At 39.0% G+C, this 17277-nt stretch overlaps 1 protein-coding gene across 1 annotated transcript in view; it reads left to right on the top strand.

The window, feature by feature from the left end:
* Positions 1–17277, top strand: part of KMO (kynurenine 3-monooxygenase) — a 52984-nt gene that overhangs the window by 15626 nt on the left and 20081 nt on the right. Inside the window, 5 exon segments of the mRNA XM_026003381.2 lie at positions 3234–3303; positions 3572–3669; positions 4881–4970; positions 12281–12329; positions 15676–15763. Of these exon segments, the coding sequence (XP_025859166.1) occupies positions 3234–3303; positions 3572–3669; positions 4881–4970; positions 12281–12329; positions 15676–15763 (395 nt within the window).

Here is a 17277-nt window from a genome sequence, read left to right as displayed (position 1 = left end):
CTTAGGTTTCTATCCCATCCGAATATTATTCATTTACATATTTGCAGAGAATTGACGTAATGTGGGGCAAGAGTCACAAGTTTCAGTTTGGAGTTATTGGTTCTGAGGAGCTTGGAGACCTGTAGGAGGCTACAGCAATGAAGCATTTGTATGCATGAGCCCAAAAAGGAGGTCTGTGTAAGAGATGAAAGTCAGTGCTTCCCCATGGGTGGAGGATAGACCAGACTGGAAGCTTTATAAACTCCAGGGTCTGACTGTCTTTCTTTATGAGGATGAAAGAGAGAAAAAGGGAATGACCAAAGATATATGAAGAAAATCAGAAAACAAAGGAAGTTTAGTGTTTCAAGAAGAAAAGTTAGTTAACACCATTCAGTGCTGCTAAAAATTCTAGTGTGATAATTGAATATGGATGATCTTGCCAAGTATAAGTTGCTAGCGATGAGGTGGCAAATAAATCACTGTGACCTACATAAAGCTGTTCAAAGGCAACACTACAAAGTCTTGAGAAGACAACAGCAAAAAAATTCTTCATAATCTCAGAGTAGGAAAGGATTCCTTAAACAAGATGCCAAATGCATTAATAATAATGGAAAAGATGGGGGCGCCTGGGTCGTGCAGTTGGTTAAGTGTCAGACTCTTGATTTTGGCTCAGATCATGATCTCAGGATTGTGAGATTGAGCCCTGAGTCAGGTTCTGTGCTTAGTGGGGAATCTGTTTTAGATTCCCTCTCTCCCCTCTGCTCCTCTCCCTCATGCTTCAACTCTATCTTACTAAAATAAATAAATATATTTTAAAAAATAATGTAGAAGATGGATAAAGGTGACTGCATTAAAATAAAGAGCTCCTCGTCTTTAAAAGCTACTGTAGAGTTTCACATCTGAAACAAATATAGCAATATGTCAACCCAATGGTACTTCAATAATAAAAAAATTTTGTAAAAGATACTATAAAGTTTAAAAACAAGCCCCAGAACAGAAGAAAATATTTGCAACATTTGAAAATGATGAGGAATCTGTACTCAGATCTATGAATAACTCAAGTAATCTACAGGAAAAAAAGCCCAATAGAAAATGGGCAAGAGACAAACCGGCACTTTACAGAAGAGATCCAAATAGCCAGTCAGTATATGAAAAAGAGTTTAACCTTTTTAGCAATCAGTCATATACAAATTAAAACCACACACCTTCCTATCTTACCCATCCATCACAACATTTAAAAGTTTGAGAACACCAAGAGCTGACAAGGAAAGACTCTCAGAAGCTGTTGGTAAGAAAACACATTCACACAAAATTCCAAAACAGTTTGACCTTTATTACAGTGAAGATACATAAACCTTTGACTAGGGATTCCACTTCCATGTATAAAACCCTAGAGAAAAGTTCTGCAACTGTATATGGGATACAGGTACAAAACTGGGTTTTGCAGCATTGTTTTGTTTTTGTTTTATTTTTTTTTTTAATTTTCTAGATCGAGAGAGCACAAGGGGAAGGAGCAGAGGGAGAGGCACAGAGACAATCTTAAGCAGGCTCCATGATCAATGTGGAGCCCAATGTGGGGCTCAGTCTCATGACCTTGAGATCATGACCTGAACTGCAATCAAAAGTTGGACACTTAATTGATTGAGCCACCCAGGTGCCCCTGTAGCATTAAAATTTTTTTAAATTTAGAATCAGTTAATTGACATATAGTGTAGTATTAGTTTCAGAGGTAGACTTCAGTGATTCATCAGTTGCATATAAACACTAAGTGCTCATGACGTCAAGTGCCTGCCTTTATGCTCATCACCCAGTTTCCCATCCCCTCACCCATCTCCCCTCCAGCAACCCTCAGTTTGTTTCCTATAGTTAAGAGTCTCTTATGGTTTGTCTCACTTCCTTTCTGATATCATCTTATTTTATTTTTCCCTCCCTTCCCCTATATTCATCTGTTTTGTTTCTCAAATTCCACATATGAATGAAATCATATGATACTAGTCTTCCTCTGACTGACTTATTTCACTTAGCATAATATCCTCTAGTTCCATCCATGTCATTGCAAATGGTGAAATTTCATTCTTTTTGATGGCTGAGTAATATTCCATTGTATATATATATGTGTATATAGGTATACATGTATACATATATGTTCATCTGTTGATGGACATCTGGGCTCTTTCCATATTTTGGCTATTGGGGACACTGTTGCTATAAGCATTGGGGTGCAGGTGCCCCTTCAGATCACTAATGTTTATATCCTTTAGATAAATACCAAGTAGTATAATTGCTGATTCATAGGATAGCTCTATTTTTAACTTCTTGAAGGACCTCCATACTGTTTTCCAAAGTGGCTGCACCAGTTTGCATTCCTTCCGACAGTGTAAGAGGGTTCCCCTTTCTCCACATCCTTGCCAACATCTGTTGTTTCCTGAGATGTTAGTTTTATCTATTCTGACTGGTATGAGGTGGTATCTATCTCATACCTGCAGCATTAATAATGCTCTCAGACCATCATTTCACAATGTATACATTTATCGAACCATTATATTATATACATTAAATTTATACAATATTATATGTCAATTATATTTCAATAAAAGTGAGAAAAAATATTCTCAGAGCAAAACAACTCAAATGTCCTTCAACAGTAGAACAGCTAAATAATCTGTGAGATTTCACTCAATGAAGAAATCATACAGTAAAGAAAGTGGATGACCTGGGATTTATGTACAATCACATATATGAATCTCAGAAGCATTTTGTTGAGTTAAAAAAGAGAATATATACAAGTGTGATTCTAATTACTGATTCAAAAGCAAGGATGGGTTATTACAAAAGTCAGAATAACATTTGCTGGGTGAAAGATTGGGGATCATAACTGGAGAACAAATGGGGAGAACTATGAAGGATTGGCAGTGATATTCTGTTTTTGACCAGAGTGGTAGTTATATGGATGTTTGCTTTCTAAGTATTCTGTAAACTGTACACATTTTATTATCTTTCTGTATGAAAGTTATATCTCACTATAAAAAAACTTAAAAAGAAAAATACCAAAGCTACTTCTGAAAATCATACAGTTTAATCTTGAGTTAATCCCATTATTTTTGCAAATGATGCTTTCTATTAGTGATTAAGTAAATCAATGTGACAGTCAAGGCTAGTACAAGTACAATTACACTCAATGTTGTATACTGCCAAAAATTCTCTAGAATTGTGGAATCAGATAAAAATATGAAAAAAATTGCTTTGATTCCTAGGTTGGATCATTAAATGCATGCTTCCTTGCAAAGAAGAATTTCCAAGTTGATGTATATGAAGCTAGGGAAGGTAAGAAAATATTGAAAATTATGAGAAAATTGATTCTCTGACAATTTTAAAAATAATTTTTTTTAGAAAGAGTAACTTAAATTTTTTTAACAACTTCAACTATCTAAATTATTTTAATACAAAATCTATGATTAGTGTTTGCTTTAAAGAACTTAACAGGGTCTTTTAGCTTGGTCCTGATTGCGCCAGTTGTTCAGATGCTGTGTGCTTACCCTGTCCTAAGATAGAGGAGCTTTTTGTAATACGGAGTCTACTTTCCATGTCTTAGATATCCGAGTGGCTAAATTTGCACGTGGAAGAAGCATTAATCTGGCCCTTTCTTATAGAGGACGACAAGCCTTGAATGCCATTGGCCTGGAAGATCAGGTACCTTATTAACATATTTTCCTTATAAAAGATCATACTTATAATTTTCCAACAATTACATGCTCTTGATTTCAGCCTAATTCAAAGCACCATATGATGCCAAGAAACTTTGCATGAAAATGCATCCTACAAAGGTTTTCAAACTTCTAAATTTGGCAAGACGATGAACATTTGACACTTGAGGCAGCTGGGGGACCTGGAGCATGATGCGGAGCAGGGGGATCCTACAACCCCCCTAATGATCTCTTCTGACACTGGGTTCTCAGTGAAAGGGTAGGTCTCAGCCTACAGAAAGTGCGACCTGAGGAGGCATCCCAATGAGAAGAGGCCAGAAAATCCCATTCTTTTGACCATACAGGTCCATAGTCTCTTGTCCACAATTCTATACTCCAAAAAACTCTGGAAACAGAAAGCTTTTCATTACCCATTCAGCAGCAAAGTTGACTTGATGTGAGGCTTCTTATGGCCTTTTAAAAATTCTCATTTAGTGTGAAATGTTTTGCTACAGATATATTATCCTCCGATATGGGGTGGTGTCCCCACAGTCCACGGGTGTTCTGTGATATCTGGATATGCATTCCATTACCTATCTAAAATTTGAAAACTTTGAACCCTGAAACCAATGTGCCCCCAGGGTTTGGATAAGTACTGTAGGTCTGTAGATTTTCCTGATGTGGTCTCAATGTTGCCAAACTTTTCACTGTCTCACGTGTAGCTTGGAAGTGTGAACAGATGTAATATATTTTGCTGATAATACTTTTGTGGATAACATGTCTTTGAAGTGATAATATGGGTCAGTACAGGTACCAGTTCTAGTTCCACAGTTTTCCTTAGATGTGTGTGTAGGAAAACACTCTTCATGGAGGTTTGGGCATCCTAAGTTTTCTTCCTAATGTTTTACTCTCTTCTGTGATCATGAAAAAAAAATCACTTATAAACTCTCCAACACTGAACCATTTTCTTTAATGATAATATGTGACTTAGAGATAAAATCTAAGTCAATTCCAAAACCTAAAGGTTAAAAAAAACCCCAAAACTAAAATTTGAGGGAACATAATTTTCATTGTTTCCATCATACTTCCATCATCCTTTGCGTTAATTTTTAATTTTTTGAAAATATTTGAAAAATCTCCTTTTAAAACTGGTATATATCTTATTTGGATGATGCCATGTTATGGTAATTGAACTTGATATTTCTGATTTTATTTCAGATTGTATCCCAAGGCATTCCCATGAGAGCAAGAATGATTCATTCTCTTTCAGGAAAAAAGTCTGCAATTCCCTATGGGACCAAGTCACAGGTGGGTTTACCCTGAAGATAGTGTTTGCTTACAGTTGAGTCTAACATTGACCCCTCCTTTCCTCTCTAGATCTATCTTTGGCCTTGCCTGGATCAGTCTACAATTTGGAAACATATACTAGTTAAGATGTTAATTGATAGGAGACTTTAAGATAGGTTCCAATTTCCCTAATAAACACTCAATAGGAGTTAGTTAAATTTTCATCCCTCTGAAGCTCTTTTTGCCTATATGCATTGTTCATGGTGGCCTGGACACCCTTTCTCTCCCATCTCCTTTCAATCACATAGAGAGGATTATCATGTATTTATTGTCAAGCATAAAATGCAAGAGCAACTCTAGAGGGTTTTCCCCAAATTGACTCTCTTGCCCCAAATTTAATTATAAAGGACTTTATAGAATGAACCAGAAATGTTTTCAGTGCGGTATGACTTCTAAAACAACAGAAGGCAGATGGTGATGTAGTTTACAAAAGAAAATCCTTTATCTTATCTTGTGTTTTTCTTGTCTTTACATTGTAACAGAGTTGGGGGGAAGAATGTATTTTTATCTAAGATTTATAACTTCTGGGCAGCCCAGGTGGGTCAGTGGTTTAGCGCCACCTTCAGCCCAGGGCCTGATCCTGGAGACCCAGAATCAAGTCCCACTTTGGGTTCCTTGTATAGAGCCTGCTTCTCCCTCTGCTTGTGTCTCTGCCTCTCTCTCTCTCTCTCTCTCTCTCTCTGTGTGTGTGTGTGTGTGTGTGTCTCATGAATAAATAAATAAAATCTTTAAAATAATAATAATAATATTTATAGCTTCTAAGTTTGTTTATTTGAGAGAGAATGGATGTACCAAACATCTATCAACCAAAGAAAAACCCAACTTGCTTTATCCAACAAGGCTTCATTTTATTAAGTGCAGAACCCAAGTGAGGTTTATATTCTTTGAGTCTCTGCTCCCACCGAGCTCCCATTGCAGGTGGATTAGCTATTCTCAGATTCTGCTGGGATTGTGTTAAAATGCAGAATCTAATTCTGTAGGGCCAGGATGGAGGCCAAGATTACACATTCTAAACACAGTCAGGTGGTGTCCATGGACCACACACCTTGGGCAGCAAGAGATAAAACACAGGTGCTCATGGGAACAAGGTCTGTGTAGACCTTGTGATGGTAAAAGTGCTTGAAACAACCTCACACTCATTAGGATGCTACTATCAGAAAACAGGGAGAAAAACAGAAAATAATAAGTGTTGGGAAAGATGCAGAGAAATCGGAACACCTGTGTGCTGTTGGTAGGAATATAAAATGGTGCAGCTGCTATGGAAAACAGTGTGTCATTCCTCCAAAAATTAAAAATAGAATCTCCATATAATCCAGCAGTTCCCTTTCTGGGGAAAGGGAAACTGAAAGCAAGGACTTGAAGAAATATTTGAATATTCATGATCATAGCAGCATTATTCACAGTAGTCAAAAAGCAAAAGTGACCCAAATGTCCATCAATGGATGGATGGATAAACAAAATGTAGTATATAAATATGTAAGATAATAGAAAAAAATATATCGGTTTCTGCCCCTAGTTCCTGGCACAGAACTCCTGAAATCTGTAATTTCCTAAATGATAAGAGCAGTAGGAGATCTTTTGTTCTAATATTTGTTCTTTGACTGTGATTCCTAACACAGAGCTCCTAAATCCCTTGGAATTTCCTGGGTGATAAGAGTTTCTTTTGTTCTAATGAGGTAACAGGTAACTTGGTGGGCTCCTGGATGGGGGCTGGTTGCCAGAAAGACCAAGCCATAATTAGAAGCTTGGAATTTTCAGCCCCACCCATTGCCAGAGACAGGAGAGGGACTGGAAATGGAGTTAATGAACCATCATGCCCGTGGGAAGGAATCTCCATAAAAATCCCAAAAGCATGGAGTTCAGAGAGCTTCCCGGTCCATGAACACATAGAGATGCTGGTAGAAGAGTAGTACACCAATAGAGGACAAACATATATCTTGCCCTACACATCTTTCCAACTAGATGTTCATCTGTACCCTTTATCATATCCTTTAATAATAAATTGATAAACAGTGAGCCAACTGTTTTCCTGAGTTCTGGTAGCTGCTCTAGCAAGTCAATTGAACCTAAAGAGAAGGTCATGGGAACTTTTGATTTATAGCCAATTGGGCCCAGGTCCAAGCTGCATTGCCATTGGCCTTTGAAGTGTGTGTGTGTGGAGGGGTGGGTGCAGTCTCATGGGACTGTGACTATCTTAACTTTTGGGATCTGAGGCTAACTCCAAGCGCATAGTGTTAGAATTGTTCAATTGTAAGTCAGCCAGCTTGAGTCACTGAGAAATGGCCTGGTGGAGGACGCTCCCCACAACCCCTGCCCCACCGCCCCAACACATGCATCTGGTGTCAGAGTAGTATGTGAGAGCAAGGAAGACACTCACCGGAGGAGAAGGGGAAGTTTTCTATACAATGTACACTGGAATACTATTCAGTCTTTAAAAAAATTTTTTAAAAAGGAAATCCTGATACCTGCCACAACATGGTTGAAACTGGAAGGCTTTATACTAAGTGAAATAAGCCGATTATAGGACAAGTACCATATAAGACTTGTGTGAGGTATCTAGAGTAGTTGAATTCATAGAAACAGAGGGTAGATGGTGGTTGCCAGGGCCTGGAGGGAGGGAGAAATGGGAAGCAATTGTTTAATGGGTATAGAGTTTCAGGTTTATAAGCTATAGAGTTCTGGGGCTCGATGATACTGATGGTTGCACGACACTGTGAATGTCCTTAACGCCACTGACCTGTACGCTAAAAAAGGGTTAAGATGGTTAAGGCTATATATATTTGTGTGTTTTACTACAATTAAAGTTCATTTAAAAAGCTGCTGAAAAGTAAAACATCCCAACAACTAAGGGTCTATGAGGATGGGAGAAGGGTGGGGAAGGATCAAAATTTTCCATTTAGTGACTTTCTAAAAGAATAACCCGCTTATTTTGGCCTTATAAAAACATAGATACAGAATCTCACTGCATGAGCCCAGCAGGAGAAGGGAGCAGAAGAAAGTCTACCGACCATCTATAGTCAGAGAAACATTTTTGCATGATTAATATGTCCTATTTAATTGAATAACTAATATGTCCTATTTAATCAGCTCCAAACTGGGCTTGGTGCTGCAGGAAAGAAACACAAGATTTGCACATGCAAGGCAAGTGTAAGCTGTGCATCCTGACTGTATCCCTTCCATGAGCAGTAACTGTCCTCCTGTGTGCCAACCCCCGTGCTAGTGTGAGTTGCTGAGAACCAGGAGAGGAGCTGGCAGCCTGGTGAGGACACGTGGTAATCAAATTCTTTCGGAAGAACTCTCCTGAGTGAAAGAGCGCTCAGCTGTGTGGCTCAGAGAGAGGAGGTAGCTTTAGTTTTCAGAAAAGATCTCACAGAGAAAGTGAAGTTTGAGACAGACATTTCATTTAAATATTAAATTGGCACCAAAATATCATTTTCCCAACTAAATGAGGATCCATATCCATCTATGGCAGGGAGTTGGGTGAGACTAGAATTCTGAAAGAATGTAAATTTTTAAACACTGAGTGTGTATTGGCTAAGAAAACTTGTAATGCACTTTTACATAACAGAACCTTACAGTAATCAGCAACCTTGGACTCTTAATACAACCACTTTGATTTACAGATGAAGAAAGAGGCTGCATGGGTACGTGAGGTCAACATCAAGGGGAACTCAGGATGGGTGTCCTCAAGCACAGTGGCCAGTGCAGCCTGGTGTAGGAGGTGCGCCCAGGAGCGTTGGGCAGTCTTGATTTTGCTAAATTGCGAGTGACCGTAGTAATCATCCCACCTTTGTCTTGGATTCACAGGGAATTAGCCAAGTAGGCCAATTCTGACATCATCTCCTCCCCAGAGATTGAGCCAATAAAGTATGAGTAAACCAAGGAGTAAAACATGGTTCAGGGCAGCCCGGGTGGCTCAGCAGTTTAATGCCTCCTTCAGTCCAGGGCCTGGTCCTGGAGACCTGGATCAAGTCCCACATCGGGCTCCCTGCATGGAGCCTGCTTCTCCCTCTGCCTATGTCTCTGCCTCTCTCTGTTTCTCTCTGTGTCTCTCATGAATAAATGAATAAAATCTTAAAAAAAAAAAAAAAAGACATGGTTCAGAATATCAGGGAAGTTAGATGAGCAGAGTGATGTGGGCTTGAGCCTGAAACTAGCCTTTTCACCCCCAGCACCAGGGGAAGCGGAAGGGGGCAGCTTCATCCCCACTGATGCCCAGGAAGGGGAAGGTGTTGGGGGGAGTTCCCATGTGGGGCCTTCAATACATTAGAAGAGGGAGGAAATGCTCACTGGCTCACCGATCCCATATTCTCAATTCTTAAGAACTTGGTTAATGCTAAATTTGCAGCCACCTCTATTTGGTTTGCACTGTTACTTTTATAATGGGGTTAAACACAGGACCTTCTTTAAGAGCTATATAAAATTGTTTTGGGTCACTCAATTCCACAGCCTGTGAAGGGCAAAGCCCTCCCCATGGCCCCAGGCAGCCTACCTTCTGCTGGCCTCCCTCCTTCTCTGAGCCTCTCTCCTCCACCTGCCATTTTCTCTGCCTTTTCTCCCTGGCGGGGTCCAGCCTCTTCCAGTCTTGCTGGTTCCTGTTGTCTCCCTCCCAAATTGCCCTGGGAACTATCAAAATATTCCCTGATATAGAGAGCAGGTCAGAGCTCTCCCAATTTTTTTAATGATGCAGAAAAATATTATTTTATTTTATTTCATTCCAATGTAGTTACCACACAGCGTTATATTAATTTCAGGTGTAGGGCAGCCCGGGTGGCTCAGTGGTTTAGCGCTGCCTTCAGCCCGGGGTGTGATCATGGGGTCCAGGGATCGAGTCCCATGTCAGGCTCCCTGCATGGAGCCTGTGTCTCTGACTCTCTCTCTGTGTCTCTCACGAGTAAATAAATAAAATCTTAAAAAAAAATTTAGGTGTACAATATAGTGATTCAACAATTCCGTATATTATAAGGTGCTCATCACAAGTATACTCTTAATCCCACTCATCCATCCTATTTCATCCATCCCCCCATCCACCTTCCCTAGTTCCCCAATTCTTGCCCCTAATGTCCTATGCCTCAGAGAAATAGCACCTCCTTACTAGCAAACATCCCCATTTGAAGGCTTTTGGGATATAGAGTGTAAACATGTTTCTAATATATTTGAAAAAGCACTGCAACTACTGTTTTACAAATCTCCAGAGGAGATAATCCAACTTCCTTTAGGTTTTATCATTAATGTTTTGGTTATCAGGACCACTTTATACTTCCTGACTTGTTTATTCTTTGTTTGTTTGCATTTTAAAAATAACTTTAATTTTATTAAGGACTTTTGTGAAGGTCCATTTGAAACAATTTAGTCTGTCAAATATAATTGAATCCCTAAGCAGCAACAGCAGCCAGTTTCAGTGTTGGATTAATAAAGTTCAATTCATTTATAATTATGCTACTACATGTGTAGGAAGAATACACAGAATTTTATAAAAATGCAATATGATGAGTAAGGACAGTTGAATAATGACTCATAAAATAGATTAAATTGTGGTCATTTGAACTGTCATTTGAAATTTGTGGCTGCCAGCTGGCAACCAGAGTTCTTTATGTTTCTATTTTGTTATGATAAATTAAATAAGTTTGATAAAGCTATCCACATAGGAAATCTGGAGCTAGAATATGAGAATTATTTCTTTGTAGCCTTCACCAGACATGAGGGCTTTCCCCCCAGTTTTACTGAGAAATAATTGGCATACGTCATATTGTAAGTTCAAGGTGAACAGCATGATGGTTTGATTTATATGTATTGTGAAGACTTGTTTATTCTCATTCATATTTTTTCTTCATAACATCAACCTTTTAGAATAGGCATTGGAGAAGTGAGACTTGGTGGGGGAGGCTCTAACTTTTGCTTATGACACAATGCTGCCCACGGACTCTGGGTAGAATGGACAGGGACTCCCTCCACGGGACCAGTGTGCGTTATCGGTTTCCAATGATGCAAGTGTCAACCCAGCCTGGCAACCGATCTGGACAGAATATTTTCCCCACATAAATGAGCCTTCCTAGTTTAAATGTTTCCTAACATACTTTGAATAACAAGTGTGGTTTCCATCGAAACGAGGAGATTAATGACACAGAAGACTGGAAAAGAGAACAAAGATGCAGAGAATGAAGAAGTCCTATTAATTTTAATTTATAGCAAAGACACAGGAAGCTTCTTCTCATTCATTGTCTTTGTTGCATGACCAAGTTATTTTTATACCAACTATAGATTTGGCTGTTAATAATAAATGTCTACTTTTGGGTGAGGTGAAGATTTATAAATTACCATATTTGCATTAAATGATGAGATGCTTCTAAGTTTGGGAAATGTATGCTTAAATTTTTAAGGAATACACTCATATCCTTGAATGGCAGGCTGCATTATGACTTTCCGGGGCTCTGAAAAGGCACTTTTGCCTTTGTGGGTCCCTCTCTCTGAAACAATAAATACTAGAAATTAGACTCTATAAGTGCATTGGTATAAAGATTAAATAATCCGGCTAGATTCATTCTCATATATTTGTTATATATAAATATATATATACGAATATAATGAATCTCAGCATCCTCTGAATCTATTTTTTTCTTCTAATTTTAGTATCAACTAAAAGTAGAAACTTTTCATGGGCCCTAAAAAGTATGTGACCCCCTAGGCATTGGGCCCACTGTGCCTCATGGAACAGTCAGCCTGCTGAATTGTCCTATAAAAAAAAAGAAAAAAGAAAAAAAGAAAAAAGAACATGTGCCCCAGTGAGGACTGTCCCTACACTTCTATTAATACTTTCCTCACCACCACCGCCATTAACCCCACACACAGTGCTTTCACATTGAAATGAATACCTTCAAAGTATTCTCTTTAGGAAATTGCACATTTATTCTAGTGATACTGTCATTAACAGCTCATTTGGAGACCTAACATGAAAGTATGAGATGTTGTTAAAACAAAACTATCTTAGCTAAAATAACATTTTTTTTTAAAATAACATTTTTGCTGTAAGACAAGGATTTGGTTTTTGTGGCATCAAACCTTGAAAAAAACCTAAGTTTAATATTGAACATTTTATTATGTGTATTTGGTTATAGTGTTTTGTTTTGTTTTTTAAAAAGCTACTTAGCTAGATGATTACAAAACTAAGCTTGCAACCCCCTGCTAGTTATTTCCTGTTGCTGAGTGAATAATGTGAGGTATGTTTGTCCATTGCCCAGAAGCAAACAGTATCTATTATATTTTTCTTGCAGTATATTCTTTCTATAAGCAGAGAAAATCTTAACAAGGACCTGCTGACTGGTAAGTCCAAAGCTTATCCAGCAAATGTCATTTCAGTAAAGTCCAACCTTGTCACATGATTTACTGGGATCTGCTTACTATTGCTTTTCATCATTCATGGGTTATTATTAGTGCAAGTCTATGTACAATACAAAGTCCTTGAAAAGTTGTAGTGATACATGCTCCAGTGTCTCTTTTGCATATTATCACTGATCGAAATAAAAATCATTTGTTCAATACACATTAAATTCCCATTGTCTTCTCAGCATTGGGATGAATGAGTGCTCACTCCCTAAAGAACTCATGGACTAGAGGATAAGACACTCTTGAACACCTTGCAAAGTGACACAGTTAGCTCCACACTACAGAAAGATGAAAAGCAGACGTTGGAGGGATGTGGTCTTTAGAGTATTTGTAATAATCCCTTGCATGTGAACCAAGCCCTGGACTAAAGCTAGAGCATGGGGGTCGGAGGGGAGGGTGGAAGCTCAGGGTATTTGTAGGAGACCCAACAGGTAGAGGGTATAAGAGGTTGAAAAAGAGGAAGTTGTGAAATATGCCCTGAAGACTTCAATGTGTTACAGACCCAATGTGTTACAGATCCAATGGAAAAGCCACTGGATTGCAAATTAAATCTGTAGCTAGGATAATCAGCTCAAAGTACCTGCCCTGTAGCCCTTGGTTATAACACTTTTTCTTCTCATCAGCATTTGTGCTAATCAGATCCATTCCCCATAGGGCAAGACACTTGAGTAATTCTGCTTTTATTTTTTTTAAAGATTTTATTTATTCATGAGACACACACACACACATGCAGAGAGAGAGAGAGAGAGAGAGAGAGAGAGAGGCAGAGACACAGGCAGAGAGAGAAGCAGGCTCCATGCAGGAAGCCCAACGTGGGACTCGATCCCGGGTCTCCAGGATTAGGCCCTGGGCCGAAGGCAGACGCTAAACTGCTGAGCCACCCACTCTACTGACTTTTAAATCAATTCCTCTGTGCAATCCAGCAGCCTCTGAGTTGTAGAGAGCAGAGCTTCGACATGGTTTATTTGTGTTTCTCCACAGCCCCTACCCAGCATGAGTTTGCAGTGTGTCTGTTGAATTGAATTTAACTGAACTGGCAGGAGGAGCCTGTGAAGCTCACTCCTGCTGATTCAGCAGGGACTTCAGAAATATGGCTTAGTATTTTTCTTAATTCTACTTCTTTACTTATATTCGCAAGACTATACTTTGGATGGGTAGATGTTGGGAGGGGGTATAGGTTGCTGGATATACTCATTGATCTCAAGAAGTCCCCAAACAGCTTTTTAAAAAGTAGTATATAGCAGACCTAAGACGATTTCTTTAGAGCATCCTCTGAATCTATTAAGATAAAAATGAGAGCAAATATTCACCAGGAAGTATGTTAAGTGTTATACATGCATCAATGTATATAACCATCTCAAAAGCTCCTGGAGCTGAGAACTCCTTTTCCCTCAGTTTTAAAGACGGTGAAGGAGGCTTCCAGAGGTCCCCGGAGTAGCACCCCACACTGTTAATAAGTGCTAGATTCTGGGCTGGAGCTTGAGCTCTTACTCCAAAGTCCATGCACTTATCCCATAGAGTCTGTACCTCCAATATTACACATGAAACGTCCGCTAACAGTGGGAACTACAATCTGGAAAGAGCTGATCTTGGTGGACAGACCAGAAGCTCCTGGACCTATTTTTCCTTAGAAATGTGCTGCATGGTGTGCAACTTCATAAATGCCATTAATATGTGAATAGAGTGGACGTGGACTCTCTTCGCTCTTAAACGCTGTCTGGCATATGAATTCTTTCACACAGCTGTCATTCCTTTACACAAATGTGTGAACTGCCCACTCTTCTTGCTCCTGGTTGAACAACACCTCCCCCCACCAAAGACATGGGGATAAAATCATTGCCCTGTACTTCCTGTAGGATTGTTTCATGGTTCACTACTTGAGGTGATGTTAATAATTGTTAAGTAAAGCAAGCAGGAAAAGGACATGTGGGCAAGTAAATTTGATAAATGCTGCACGAAATAAGTTTTTAAAGTTTTCTTACAGTATTTCCCAGGCTCTTTATAGCTGTTGGCCTGTGTGGTGAATTTCTAGAGCAGCTCTGTCTAATACATGGCCACAGATGCCAGCTACGTGTGTAATTTAAAATTTTATATTAACCACATTTTAAAAACAGAAAAGAAACAGTTGAGCTTAACAATATATTCGAACCTAATATATCCAAAATATTATCATTTCAATGTGTAATCAATAGAAGATGGTTATTCATGAGAATTTTTTTTTTTTGTACTGAGTTACCAAAACCCAATGTGCACAACACATCTCCATTCAGACTAGCCACATATGGCTGAGGACCAGGACTGCACAGTCAGAAAGTTCCGAGTGTCAGGATTTTACAAATGGCTTTGACTACAAACTGGTTTTTGTTAGGGGGCATATTCCAGGACTGGTGTTTGTGGAAAATTCTTTGGGATATATTAGTATACATTTAAATTAAAAATGAATTTAATTTAATTTTTTAAAAGATTGATTCCACAAACACATTTTGTGTTTATAAAAGATATCCTTAGTGGTTCACATAAACGCTGATTTCTCCAAAGTTATTTTCCAAAAGATTTCTTACACATAAATAAATCTGATTTGTAGCCTTAAGAACAATAAATAGCCTGTAATTATAGGCATCCTATCCATGAGAATTAATGGGGACAAAAATAATTTTTTACTGTTAAAAGAATATGATGAATTCACTACCTTCTATAGATTGCCAGTAGGCAATATAAAAAAGCACTAAAATAATGTGATTCTGTTTATGGAGAAGTTTTAAATCTTCTTACTCATTTCTTTGTCCCCTAAGTGTTCTGGTGTTTGATTACAAAAATAATTAGTATAAAAAAATCTATATTTGTGATGTGACTCAGAAGTCTAGAGACTTACTAAAAAGAGATAAAGAATGAGGCATAGCATGTAAAAGGGAGTTTGGCTAAGTATTTCTAAGCATAAAGTCTTAAATTAGAGGCAACTTTAAAAATATGTGATGCCTGCTTCTCTTCCAGGGTGACAATCATCACAGCAACGTAAGAGTTTGCATAATGGAATTAATTGGATTTTTTTTTTTTTTTTTTTTGGATGAGGATAGTTGATTTGTATTCGTCACTTTTACTACCAAATTGTCCTGGAACATTTGCCAAATAGTGGTCAAATTACCATTTTAACTAATTCATTTTTACATTCTTAAGAATAAATGTCTCTAACATACTATTCTCAGAAAATGATTACTATTTCAATTTGAATAAGTGAAACAAGAATTGGAATTCCATTTCTATTTGCTGTTCTTTGTCTCCTCAGCTGTTGAGAAATATCCCAATGTGAAGGTGCACTTTGGCCACAGGCTGCTGAAATGTAATCCTGAGGAAGGAGTCATCACAGTGGTTGGGTAATTACCAGTCAGCCTGTTGACAGCAGAGGTGAAGGGTTGGAGTGCGGAACTGCATTTGTAAACTTTGTTCTCTGGCTTATTTGAAAGCATTAAATGATTACTAAAAGGGACTCAAAGAATTGCAGATAAAAAACCAGCCTTGGGGGATCCCTGGGTGGCTCAGCGTTTTCGGGCCTGCCTTTGGCCCAGGGCTCGATCCTGGAGTCCCAGGATTGAGTCCCGCGTTAGGCTTCCGGCATGGAGCCTGCTTCTCCCTCTGCCTGTCTCTCTCTCTCTCTCTCTCTCTCTCTCTCTATGTCTATCATAAATAAATAAAAATAAATCTTTAAAAAAAAAAAACAGCCTTGGATGCCTTCTCAATACCAACATCAGTGATTCTTCTTGATACTCAGGCTGGCTCAGGGTCCTACCATGCTCCACACTGGTGACCGCCCTCTTCAAAGGCTCTCTGCCCTTGACACAGATGACCTCCACTGCCCTGCGTTTCCTCTCCTCTCTCTGGAAGCTATTTGTCTACTGACTCTCCGTGGCTGCCTCTGTTTCTTCTAAAGTTACTAGCCCCGTGTCCCATTCTTGGGATGTGTCATGGATTCCCAGTCCGTTCAGCAACCACTTATAAATTCACTTTGCTAAAATGAACTTCTCGAGGCCGTGTCTCTATCTTCAGTCTCTTCACTCTCAATCCTCATTCGATCCTACTCCATGCTATTTTCCTGTTCGACATCGTCATAGGTATCTCTTGCCATGATCTCAAACACATATTAAAACTTCACCATCTATTTCTCTCCAAACACGTCCACTCTTGACTTCCCTAGTGCTAACCCAAATAATTAGAATCATTCTTGGTGCGCCCTCTTCTCTGTTTCCCCCCATCAAATCTATGACCCCTGCCCAGTCTTTCTTACTAGCTGATGGCTTCAGAGCCTATGTCTTTCTCCTGAGCCTTGCGTTTCTGGGCTCTCACACCTACACATGCAGACTGCTGTGGTCACCTTTTCCTCTCCTTGTCCCCTCCCTCCTTCACTCTGCCTCCAGTTCAATATTTCCAGTGCCAGTTCCTAAATTACTACTCTTCATACATCATCCCCTCAAAGGAAAATGTTATTTTCTCTCTTTTGTCAGAAGAATGTGTTTAAACCTTTTGTCTTAACATTTAAAATTCTCTTTTTCTCCTTCCTCCTTTCCATCCCCACACTGTATTCCTTTCCTGAGTTTATCTTCTGATGCTCTCCACTCAAGCTAAGCATATTGCGCCTGGCAAGTCCTGAGAACTTCCCTGCTATGATCCATCCCTTCCCTCACTCAGCTTTCTTCTTGAGACTCCCTCCCTTTGTGCAGAGAGCTCAAGCTTTAGTCACACTTCCGTAGCCTGGCATGTCCTTATTAATCAGTATGGTGGTGTTATTCTTATTCTTGTGAGCAATACTGTCATGAGGATGACGGCTGTCATCTTTATTCTATAGCTATTGACTTCAAGTTCAAAGTCAGATATGTACAAGTAAGGAGTGGCC

This window comes from Vulpes vulpes, chromosome 13 (assembly GCF_048418805.1).
Source record: "Vulpes vulpes isolate BD-2025 chromosome 13, VulVul3, whole genome shotgun sequence".
Taxonomy (NCBI): Eukaryota; Metazoa; Chordata; class Mammalia; order Carnivora; family Canidae; genus Vulpes; species Vulpes vulpes.
Note: the sequence above shows the minus strand (reverse complement) of the source record. Positions and strands in the feature narration are given on the sequence as shown.